General features: G+C 44.7%; 1 protein-coding gene across 7 annotated transcripts in view; it reads right to left on the reverse strand.

Annotated features, from left to right (window-relative positions):
- Positions 1-12470, reverse strand: part of MTOR (mechanistic target of rapamycin kinase) — a 155445-nt gene that overhangs the window by 99371 nt on the left and 43604 nt on the right. For all 7 annotated transcript variants that reach the window (XR_010793177.1, XM_066607451.1, XM_066607449.1 and 4 more), the window contains 7 exons: positions 11501-11613; positions 9097-9259; positions 8903-8995; positions 7287-7433; positions 7054-7196; positions 6813-6975; positions 2175-2320 (listed from right to left, as the gene is read on the reverse strand). Coding sequence is in view for 6 of the 7 variants with exons in the window: in XM_066607451.1 (XP_066463548.1) it covers positions 2175-2320; positions 6813-6975; positions 7054-7196; positions 7287-7433; positions 8903-8995; positions 9097-9259; positions 11501-11613 (968 nt within the window). In the remaining variant the exon portion in view is untranslated. The remainder of the gene's footprint in view (positions 1-2174; positions 2321-6812; positions 6976-7053; positions 7197-7286; positions 7434-8902; positions 8996-9096; positions 9260-11500; positions 11614-12470) is intronic.

A 12470-nucleotide genomic window follows, 5' to 3' on the forward strand; every position in this document is an offset into this window, starting at 1 on the left:
ACGTAGTGTATATGATCCAAAACAAGAAGACAACCACATAATTAGGTGCAATAGACTGGACTGGTTGATACCACATAGCTCTATAACCAATCAACTGAACTTGCCCCAGCAATGCACAATAGACCCACATTCACCCACAATGTATGGGAATGCAGTATAAATAAATGTATTGCTGCAATAATACTCCAATGTGCAAAAAGAGGCAATGAAGATCACTTGCAATAGCATCATATCCATAATGGAGACCGCTAAAAACGTGTCTATGCAAAGACAGACGTATAGTTAAATGTCCAGAGTCACGGACAAGAGCAGTCTGGCCCATTACCCTCCGATTTTAAGAATGCATACATGGGGATATTTTAACCTGTTAATGCTATATGATAAACGTTTAGGTCTTGGGTGGCTGCTAAGGGCTCAAGAAATGAGCCCGTACCATTTGCAACAGGAATTGGCTATGAGTGACAGACGACCACCTGCTACAAGAACGGAGATTGGGGAGTACACCGATTCCTGTTAACCCCTTACATGCTACAATCAATGTTGATTGCGGCATATAAAAGGTTCGCAGGGAGCGAACGCTCCCTCTGTGATGTCATCAGTCTGCCCTGATGTCATCGCGAAGGGTCGATGGGTTACCATAGCAACTGGATGCCATTGCCTAGTGTCCGGGTCTGCCATGGCATATGATTGCTAGACACATGGGTTTAAGCCACATAAAAAAGTGCCTACTTTCCCCCCTTCAAAAAAACCACAAAAAACGCATCCTTAACGACCTGTATAACAAATTGAACACACTATTTATCCTAGATGGCAAAAGCTGTATAAAGAAAAATGGAGCCAAAATGCTTATTTTGTTCATTTTGCTTCCCAAAAAACGCAATAAAAGTAATCAAAAAAGCCATGGGTTCCCCAAAATGATACCAATAAAAACTACAGCTTGTCACGCAAAAAATAAGTTAGTTGTTAGTGTGCGCTTAGACTGAATGACTACTGTTCACTATCGCTCTTTGAGCAATTTTTAGAATTTTTAGAATCATGCAAAAAGGGTCTTAAAGCACTGAGGTGAGAGTCTATGTGCTTGAACAGTAACCAAGTCAGTTCTGTGAGGGAAATGATATCTTGTATGATTTAGTTTTGTATTTCAGTCTAATTTCGTCTATGTCTGCAAGCAGAATGTTCTGCAGAGTAAATTCCTTGTGTTTGGCTTTGTATCACCCCTTTCTGTTTCTACTTGAGACCTACCTATTTGGTCTATAAAAAGCTGTGTGACTATACAATAAATCAGAGAATCTTTTGGTAACACATCCCATTGTGCTCTGTAGAGTATTTTCTCCAAGCTTGTACCAACCACACCTAATCAGACAGACAAAGTATATCGAAAAGCACAATTGCGCTAACCATTCTTAAATAAAAAAGGTGACAAAATTATTAGATCAGATAGGGATCCCAGAGTAAATTGTAAATGCATCCAGGCTGCTATATTTTAACCAATATTTGCAATATATAATATACATGTGATATGTATTGTAAAATATATCTGGAAACGGACAATAAATCATGCTTAACAGGGTTTTTCGAGTGTTAACGGTTTATAGTCTATCCTAAGGACAGGCAATCAGTATCAGATCACTGGGGGTCCAACTTCTGCCAGCTCCACTAAGCCCTGTGGCCTCCACATTGTTTACCAGGCACAGTTGTGCACATTTGGCAGTGGCTGTGCCGCACACTGCAGCTCAGTCTCATTCACTTGAATGGGAATGAGTTACAGAGAGGTGCAGAACCAGATGCAACAAAACATATAGCCTGATAAACAAACAAGAGTCAACAGAACTCACAACAGTGTTAAAGCCCCTTCAATCGGATGATCAATGGTGGTCAAATCTCTACCAATCTGATATTGCTGGCCTATCCAGGAACAGGCCATCAATACTGAGGTCCTGGAATACTCCTTTAAGTTTTTCTGCATCAAACCACAAGTGTGACACACATCGCTGTAAGCACAAATAATTCTGGTAGACTGCAGAATGTGACAGATGTCATCTGGTTGTAACAAAATGTGGAATTTGGGAAGACGTTATTATGCTGCAGAAAAATATATGTGACAACGCTAAGAGGTCAAGTATCAAAGAGAAGACCACACGCATGGAGCTATACGTCCTTATGGCTTTCCCTACCTGATGAGAGATTCCAGTATTGCTGGAGTTGGTCCTTTTTGTAATTCCAGCTCTTTGTAATGCAGAGCTTTGGCATAAGCTCGGCATTTGGATGCCCTTTCTCCGAGAAGGACGACTCCATTGTCGTCTCGCAACGGCAAGGGGCCCTAGCGAAACATGACAGGAACAGGTTCCATTAATTATATAATATGTAATACAGGCCTAAATCAAACCGGCTGCAATAAAAGTAGAAATCATTACTGTAGGAAAATCAGGTGATGCGAAGTGCAGCTATGGCATAATTGGACATTATAAAACATCCTCTCTATGAAAGCTTCTGTAGAAGAAAACAAGATTTTTGTACTTACCGTAAAATTTGTTTCTCGCATTCATTGGGGGACACAGTTGAAGACCGTGGGGTATAACTACTGCTATTAGAAGGTGGATGCTAAGCTAGAAAAGTGTTAGGAGTGGGACACAGGGACATGCCGTGTCGAGAGAGAGACCCAGAAAGTCCAGATGCTTGTAATGGTGAGAGGGAAGACTTGGGGTGGTTGATGATCCACACAAATGCAAATAGGGTGTCTAGTGTCATGTGGTGACTCTTCAGGTTACCCGACCGAGTTGGAGCCTTCACCAAAATGCCATTGAGATAGGGGACTCGCATTGGAGTGTAGAACAACCATCACTGATGCCAGAATTTTTTGAAGGCTCAGGAAGTGGGGAAGAGTTGCTAACCTAAATAGAAGAACCTTGGCAATGCTGTGACCGGATCGCAAGGAGGTGGAATCATTGATTGATTTACCCTATTCAGATCCAAAATGAGTTGAACTGTGCCATCCTTCTTGGGCACAACAAAGAGAATGGAATAGCAGCCCTTGGACTGTTCTAAGTTGGGAACAAACAAGTACATCCTGAGAGAAAAGATAGTATCGCATGAGCAAAAAGTATTGAGCTTTGAAGGAGACGCCAGAATTCTGGAACTGAAGAAGTGATCCAGGGGCAGGCGAAAACTCTATGGTGTAGCCTGAGGAGAAAATCTCCCAAACCAAGGCATCTGAGACATAAGTGAGCCAGGCCTCCCTGAATAGGGAACGTAGCCTCCTCCACCCCTAAATGGTTTGGGTGAGGGCCGCTCTTCATGCAGAGGATTTAGTAGAGGCAGACTTGGAGGAGGGCTGTAATCAAGGATTCTAGGATGGACGCAGTTTGTAGGAGGGTTTTCTGTTTTGATCCTGCGATGATATTTTGTTATCTGAGGTTCGGGGGCTGAAGCGGATAAAGGGACAAAACGGAGGCCTCCTCTTCTGTGCAGATCTCCATGGCTGCCCTTGTTTTATTGTAGATGAGAACTCTTACCCTCAGTGGCCTCTGAAATAATCGCATCTAGTCTGGCACTGAAGGCGTGAGCTAACAAAAGGAAGACCTGTTAAAGACCGCTTAGAGGCGGCATCTGCAGCCCAGAATTTGGTCTCCTCTCACGGACTCTGTGAAGCAAAGTGGCCAATGCGTAAGCCAATAGTCTGGTTATATCTAGGGAGACTTCACAGAGCAATTTTCTCACTTGGCCCATCTGCGGCGCAATGCCTGCTACTCCAAGAGCAAGAAGGAATGCCGCGACATAGTTGCTTAGCTCATTTAGTAGTGGCCCTACTGCCCAAGTCGAAGCAAAAATGGGGCAAAGTGCCGAACCCACTGCCTCAAAGGAAGTTTTTGATAGGGATTCTAATAATAATCTTTATTTGTATAGTGCCAACTTTTTCCGCAGCACTTTTTTGTCATGTTAGCCCCAAGAAGACGAGGCGTCCGCCACAGATAGAGTGGTGTTTATAGATAAACAGGACCCTGGGGGGGAGGTCCATTACTGGTAAAAACAACCTCTTCAAATGCTTTAGTTTGGCCAAGCGTTTATCAGGAAGGTTCCTTTCATTCGCTAACAAATCCTCAAACTCGGTGAAAAAGATTCCCCTTTCGTACAATCACTATCAGGCTATCAACCAGAGAAGACAGCTTAGATGCTGGTTCCTCATTCAGGTCAGAATCTTGAGAGAGATTCTGAAAGTCTGCCTTCAGAGTGACTTATGTCTCTGGAGTAATGCTCTGAGCACACTGCTGCAGGAACTGGGGAAGATGCAAATGCCCGAGAGCTAGAAAATCGTCTCGAGCGAGGGATTCTAGCCCCTTTCTGGGGTTTACCACGAAGACAGGTCATGCGTGGCAAAGCGGGCCAGGTGGTCTATGATGGCGGTGGATGCTTAATAAGGTCCGCTACTGTCCAAGAGAGGGAACACACCCATTCTGGTTCGGCAGTCGAAGGGAGCTGGGCAGGTGCAGTTCGTCAGCAACCTGTCTTGCCAAGACAGTTGTGGCACAAAGGCTCAGACTGCCCACATGGGAATTTGGTACTACAGCAAGAGGATGCATAATATGTAGCTCTGACTGGGCCTTGTCTGGAGCCTTTAGCTCTGGAGTCAGACATGATGCAGAGGGCCTGCGGATAGTTGTCAGAGCTGCTTGTATACGGCCTACAGCTAGGGGCACTGCAGAAAGAGCAGTAGAAGGGGAGCTGGCCGCCAGGCAAAGCTTACCCAGTCCAGAGCTGCTCCTAAAAACTGTTGTATGTGAGCACCTCAGAAGCACCACTGGACCCACAGCAGGCTGCAGAGGGATGTGAGAACCAGTACAGGAAGAAGGAAGGTCAGGAAAAGGTGGGCTGTGTAAGGAGAAGAGGCAGGGGCCAATAGAAACGCCAATACTGGGTGTGCTGAAGATAAAAGAAAAGGCAGAAGGGCCTCCAAATGCAGGCTGTGATTGGACCAGCAGCAGCGCGGTCCGCGCCACCTAAGGTACAACAATTAGGCCAAAGCTAGGGTCTGAATTAGTGTAGAAGGCTGGGAAAGCTGTGGGTGATTCGTTGCAGTGAAGTTGTGCACAGCCTCTTGCAGGTGCCGCAAGCCCCACATCAGGTACGCGGCCCCGAGATGCTGGGTGGATACAGATCCCACCTAGCCGAAACCTCCATCCCTAGTCAGTAGTGCTGCTAATGGTGCGATGAGGCCACTTGGGTAGAGGATCGAGGAGGAGACCCCCAGCAGCCCCAAGGGCTGGAGCCACATGAGACACCGCCACCCACAAAGAGGAAACACCACAGCGGCCCTCCGAGGTGCAAGGAGGCCTGCAGGGAGTTGAAAATGGGACTGTCGCCCAAAGGGAAGGCCCCCTGCCACCTAGAGGTATCGCACCGAGGAAACCCCACCAAGGCGATTGGGTCAGGCAGAAAGGTGCTGGGTGTGGGGTGGAGGAAGGGAGTTGTAATGCCGGTGGTGTTTGTGGCAGTGGGAATAAGAAGAAAAGATACTTATACTGGTGAAGAGAATACTCACCTATCCGCCGCAGATAGTGGGGCTCCGAGACTCCAGCAGTATGTGCCCCAGTGCTCGTCTACCTTTAAGAGGACCAGTAATAGCTGGCAGGTCAGGGTCAAAATGATGTTGACCATGCTTCCTTGCCTGCTGATGGTCGGGCTGGCAACAGACTGGTTAACTATAATCTGTTTGGCCTCGTTGGTGGGGGTAACAGGAAGACTCTAGTGCCAGCCCTATATTCCCAGATTCGGAAGGCTAACAGCTGAAGACCGGTTGATTGAAAAGGCCTACCTATGCACACTATACTAAAACTGATTTACTTGGTGCCTGCAGGAAGGGTATAAGTGGTAGGAAGAACTAACACTTTTTTTTTTGCTTAGTGTCCATCTCCTAGTGGCAGTAACTACACCTCACGGTCTTCAGTTGTGTCCCCAATGCACCAAACAAGAAATGCATGCTTCCATTATGTCATGCTTCGTATATGTCAAAGCAGTATTATATCAATTATATCAATGTTCTGCCCCTCTCCAGACACCTACCATATATATGTCCTGTAGTGTTTTTTCCATTAAGTAACAAGCCCAGGAGTCAGAAGAATGGTAACAATAAGAAGTGAATGATAAACTAGTGTCTACCAACCTCTGGGTGTGCAACCTACTTAGTAGGTCCATAGAAGGAAGAAGGTGCAAAGCAGGACATAAATGTAGTAATGGTTCTCAATATTTGAGACCTGCATTACCAATAATGAGTAGCAGCCACGTTCCCCTCTAAACTTCTGAAGGAGTGTACAGATATATGTGTATATAGTCACATATATCTAGTCCTAGTCCTCCTGCTTTATATTGAATAACATTCAAAACTCCATAGAAGTGGGTGATTCTGCTATGTTGCTCTCTAACTGCGGCACCAGGTTATTGGTGATCTCATCCGGGTTCTGCATAGCAAACAGAACACTTGCAAAGTTATGTTAAAGCGTTATTAGCATCTTGTAAAGTCATGGCATAGCATGAATATATCATTACTTTATGATTGGCATGGGTCGGAATTCTAGGACCCTGAAATTAGGGGAGCTGCAGCAATGATTCAGTGCTTCGTCCCCATCACAGTTTTTTCGACCCACATTGCTCATGAAGTCATGGCATATCCTTGCAATATGCTCAAGCTTTCCAAGTTTAATAACTCCTTGATGAATAATTACAACAGAAAAGTATATTTCTCTTTAAAGATATTATGAAGCACTTAAGGCATGATTGCTATACGGACATCAACGGGGCACATTGCAGTTATTGCATACCTTATCACTGTGCTCCATAAACTCTGCCAGATTCAGGAGGGTCTGTGTAACCTCAGCAATGTCCTGCGACGTCAAGGCCATTTCAATACTGCGGATCAGCTCATCCTGCTGATCTTCATTTAGCTCCGACCAACAGGACAGGAAGGCAGCATTAAAGAGATCTCTGCATCGAAAGGGAAGAGACATTCAGCCACAAACCACCTTTAATTCTATTAAATGAATCAAGCAGTAGAGGTCTCACCTGGCCAGAGGGTTATACGCTTGTGCTAAAGACCAACATGAACGAAGAGCTGGAGAAGAGGAATCTTTAAGTAACTCCACACTAAGTCGTCTCAGCCACTCCAACCAGTCATCTTTGGACACTCTACGAGCTGCTCCCCAGGCCTGGCAAGTTGAGAAAACCAATAGACTTTAAGAACATATTTTTCTAGAACTGGATTTAAATTTTCCAGACAAGATGGTTTCCTACATTACCTTCTGTAAATTGGTGGTGCTGACATGCAGCTTCTTCATAGGCCCAGTATCCATTGGGCCACTGGCAAAGGTTTCTCCCGAGTTTCCTCTCAGTTGCCGATGCTGATAAATCAGTGGATCTTCCTCTTCATCCGCAAGGGTATAGCCCTAGAGGTTAAAAATAAAATTAGGAGATCCTGGGCAAAGAATGATAGACAATCTTTCCTGTAATAAAGGGGTATTCTCATGACACGGTGATGGCATATCGCTGGAATATGCCATTACTTTAGGATTAGCGGGAGTCCGATCATGAGAATTAGGGGGCTGCAGAGCTGAGTCGGACGGACCCATTCTTGAACTTGAATGGAGTTATGCTACAGTTTCCTGAACATCCTGGGGGCTACTGTGCTATGAGAAACCGTAAAGGGCACACAGCGCTTTCTCAGAATTAGTGGGCGGTCCAAAGTTCAAGCAGATGGCTCTGATTAGATCACGAGCGCCGTTACTCAGCCAATCACAGCACTCGTTTGTTGAAGGCGGGGTATTCAAAGCCCCGTCACCAGAAAGAGAGTGCTGTGTCAACGCTGAGGATTGCACTGCAGCCTACCACAGCGCCAGAGACCAGCAAGAGGGACCGAGGCGCCACGGGTCATGTGAGTATAGGTCACCCCCGAAAATAAGATACTGTGCCTCTCTTGGGGCCAAAATTAATATAAGACAGTGTCTTATTTTCAGGGAAACATGGTACCAAGGCACACCAAATAGGCTCATTCACATGGCTGTCTTCATGCGTTTTTTTGTCACATAATATGCAGCGAATGCAACTCATTGATTTCAATGGGTGCATTCACATATGTATGTTTCAAGCGACTTTTGGTCGCATGAAAAAATATGCAGCATGTCTTACTTTGGTTTGTATTATATACCTCACTAGGCCACTGAAGTTAATGGCCCTCCATAAATATGTAATGAATATGCAGGCAACCCATGTATTCGCGTATCTAAACAATAGGTCCTTTTGCGTGTGTTTTTTTTTGTGCGCATTAATACGCCATATACTTACGCATATAAAAACACGCAGTAGTGCTGGTCGCATAAATATGCTGTGTATTATGTGACCAAAACCCTCATAGACCTGTGTGAATGAGCCCCAATACACAGAGTGCATCAAACAGTCAGAGAAGTAGTATGGCCATCTTTGTTTGTCCATGCCCGGAGGGTCCCTTTAATCTCTGCTGTCAATCACTGGGTGAGTCAGCCCTCTGGACCAGACTGAGCAAAGATTAAAAACCAGCAAGTTACACTGAATAGTTTCTCATGAATCCCCTTGTTCTATATCATGCTGCCCACGGACGGAAATGCTAAAGGATTTTTTTTTTTTAGAGCTCTGCATTGTGGAGTTCCTCTATTATTCTTTCTGGAAATGCATGAAAAAGTTGACAACTAGGCATAATCATCCCCCTTGCTAATAGGGAGCAAATAGCTGCATAGTCTGCCATCAGCCCTGACTAGACAGTGTCAAACTGCCTGTGGGGGGAACACACTATACTGAACAGTGAAAATGAGGCAATTAAGCATTTGCTTGAAGATAACACATTAGCAGACTAACTATAATTTGACTGTTCTCATGTTATTACCTTTAAGATTCTGCAGGTCAGGACCTCATATCGCTGATGTAAAATCCTGTGCTTGAGCAGAACCTTGTTCACCATGGGTATAAAAATCTGGTACTGAGAGGAAATTCACAAGTATATGGTTATTTCATTTACAACCAGCAAACAAAGACTCTCAAGACACTTCTTCAGTGCCTATATGCAGGAGATCACTGTACCTTCTTTCCCAGCTGAAAGACTAAGGAGGAAAGTGTATCCATGGCAGTCGGTCTCAGATCAGGGCTAACATCTAATGTACGAACTATAGGGTGGATGATGCGAGAGGCATAATCAGTGAAATCCAGTGATTCGGTCAATCGATCCACTGTTTCTAAAGCTACCCTGGAAGGAAAAAAATAAATCTTTTATATACAGTAGACTCAGCATAAAATCCTAATTAAATATGGCAGGATGGTGCTAATGCACTGGTTACAAAGTATGAAGTAATAAGTAGATACTGCATCTTGCTGCAAGGTAAATGCCACCCTACAACCCACGCCAACAGCATCTGCGCCCGAATGGTGCGCGATCCCCAAACTGCACGAACAGCAGTATCCATTGATCTGCATTCAATAGGCTTTCAGTATTCCAACCACTCCCATGGCCAAGTTTATAAAGCATTTGTACAACAATCCATGATCATAGTGAAGATTAACCCATTACATATTAGTGTCTGTGGAAATAGGCATCTCACACATGTTTCCTGACTGAAAGCTAAAGCATCTATGTCTACCCAGATAGGCTAACAAAAAACAAGAAGCTCGGCAGGAATTCTATATGAACACATAGAAAGTATTACTTCTGCATAGCTGCCCTCTTCATGCAGAGAGCAAATTTCTGGCTTGATGTATCCTTCTATAGGGGGGCAACAGTAAATCAGATGCTGTGTCTGTTGGTTAACTTCCACTTGCGTGGTCCCAAATTGAATCTCGGTGATGTGATTTCTGGCACAGTAAGGGTGCATAGTGTCTGGAGTGTACTTTTGGTATATGCACTGGCGTATATGTCAAATATATCCACAGGCCCCCATTCACCCGATGGAGGACAAAATAATGTCTTTTTTTTGCCGGCCACCTTTATCTACCCAAATGCAAGATCAGAACCAAGTGCACGTCAGTCTCTTCTCTTTCCTACTTGCTGCTTTGTAAACTGAGGTTTTGGTTTGGAGCTACTTCTCATAATGTATTGCATACTTCCCTCACATCAAGCTATAAGCAGATAGATGTAGGTGATTTCAGATGTGCATTTTACCAACTTCTATGTTACAGCTTCAAGTCTACGATATGAGCAAGGCTCCCTCTGGGGGTCGGAAAGGAGAACTGCACTGGTTATGCCCACGCTAAAGGCTTGTCAACTGAAGGCGCAATAACGGCATGTTTGGGCGACTCGCTGATGTTTATAGGGGTCACTCACTTTTTCTCACGGAACAGATAACGTCTGGGTGGGTGGGGGGGAAGTCAGGGACGTTGAATTCTTATACCAGATCCTTTTGTTCCCCGGAAGATAAGCCAACGCCAGAGCTGTTTGGCAGTGGATTACCTCCTTAAAGGGGTTGTCTCGCGAAAGCAAGTGGGTCTATACACTTCTGTATGGCCATATTAATGCACTTTGTAATGTACATCGTGCATTAAATATGAGCCATACAGAAGTTATTCACTTACCTGCTCCGTTGCTAGCGTCCCCGTTGCCATGGTTCCGTCTAACTTCGGTGTCTTCTTGCTTTTTTAGACGCGCTTGCGCAGATGCATCTTCTCCCTTCGGCTGGTCTTGGAAGCATCGGCGTTTTGGCTCCGCCCCCTTGTACGCATCATCGCGTAGCTCCGCCCATGACGTGTGCCGGTTCCAGCCTCCTGATTGGCTGGAATCGGCATGTGACGGGGGCGGAGCTACGCGATGACGCGTACAAGGGGGCGGAGCCAAAATGCCGGTGATTCCAAGACCAGCCGAAGGGAGAAGATGCATCTGCGCAAGCGCGTCTAAAAAAGCAAGAAGACACCGAAGTTAGACGGAACCATGGCAACGGGGACGCTAGCAACGGAGCAGGTAAGTGAATAACTTCTGTATGGCTCATATTTAATGCACGATGTACATTACAAAGTGCATTAATATGGCCATACAGAAGTGTATAGACCCACTTGCTGCCGCGAGACAACCCCTTTAAACAGTATCAATGATCAATTATTTTTCCCTCTAGCAGGGGCTATAGAATTGTATGAAACTGTAGCAATACAAGATATATTACAGGATGGCCATCATCTGAATGTCGAAGGACAGTACAGTCTGGGCTCTCTATTCTGGCTCAGAGATGGGTTCAGAGCAGGGGACCCCATTCTATGAGGGTCATATACTATAATAGGGCATATGAGCAAGGGTTGCCTTCTTGGCACAACCCGTTTAAGGGACCATAATTCTATGTGTAAGTAGCCCGCAGTGGTTGAAATAACCAGTGTTGTCTCCCTTGTATACATACTACACTCATAGAAAGTACAGCAACAAATCTAAATATTTATATAACTAATTTAACACCCATCTTTCAGCTAAGAAAGAATCAAAATGTATCTGAAAGTATAACAGGATGCTTACTTTCGGGCTGGCAAAGGAGAATCCGGGGCATCAAACAGCTTTACGATAGGTGGTAAAAGGAGATGAAGGTAGTCATCTAAATTAGCCCCAAACATTTGTATCGCGTTCAGAAGCTGAAAACAGGTAAAGAAACAATCATTAATAAAAATACCAAGTGAATTTCATTTACAGCATGAGTGCTGTCCAGCTTGGAAAAGTTTATCCTTATTGTGGTCATAAATTAGCCAATAAGTAGGTGCAGAAGAGAAAAAAGCTGGACACCAAGCTGTCAGTCTAGCGTCACTGATGGCTCTCCTATTGAGACTTTATTCACATGGGGGGATTTTCCTGTGTGGGTTCTGTCTAATTCTGAGATGGACTTGCACAAGAAAAGAACTCATTCCAATGGGTTAATTCACATTGACAAATTTTTCTCTTAGGCCTCATGTCCACTAGCTTAATGGACTGCGGATTCAGCAGCGGATTTCCGAAGCGGAATCCGCTGTGGATTTTGCCCATAGTGAATCACTGGCCACCGTAGTCCATTAAATTGATTTTTGCACCTGCGGATGGCACTTTAAAAGAATTGTGTTTTTTCATGCGTGGGAGAAAAACACAGCATGCTCCATTTTGCCACGGATTCCGCGCAGATCGGCAACATTGCTATCACATTGCTAGCAATGTGTGCGGATATCTGCGTGCAAAAAAAATACCATTTAAAGCAAATCCGCGCGGAATCTGCCACGGAAATCCACGGCAGATTCTGCGCGGATTGCATTTTTCGAGTGGACATGAGGCGTTAGATTGATAATCCGAGCTAGAAAAATCGCTGCATGTCCTATCTTTGGGCAATTTTTTTTTCAAGCATTGCCCTTCATCTTCTTTGAGAGTGTGAGAAAAAACTGCATTGCACTCTCATGTCATGCAAGTTGTATGCGAGTGCAATCAGTCTTTAAAACATTTTAAAGCGCTGTGGAATAAGTTGGCGCTA

The sequence above is a fragment of the Eleutherodactylus coqui genome, chromosome 6 (genome assembly GCF_035609145.1).
Source record: "Eleutherodactylus coqui strain aEleCoq1 chromosome 6, aEleCoq1.hap1, whole genome shotgun sequence".
Classification (NCBI taxonomy): domain Eukaryota; kingdom Metazoa; phylum Chordata; class Amphibia; order Anura; family Eleutherodactylidae; genus Eleutherodactylus; species Eleutherodactylus coqui.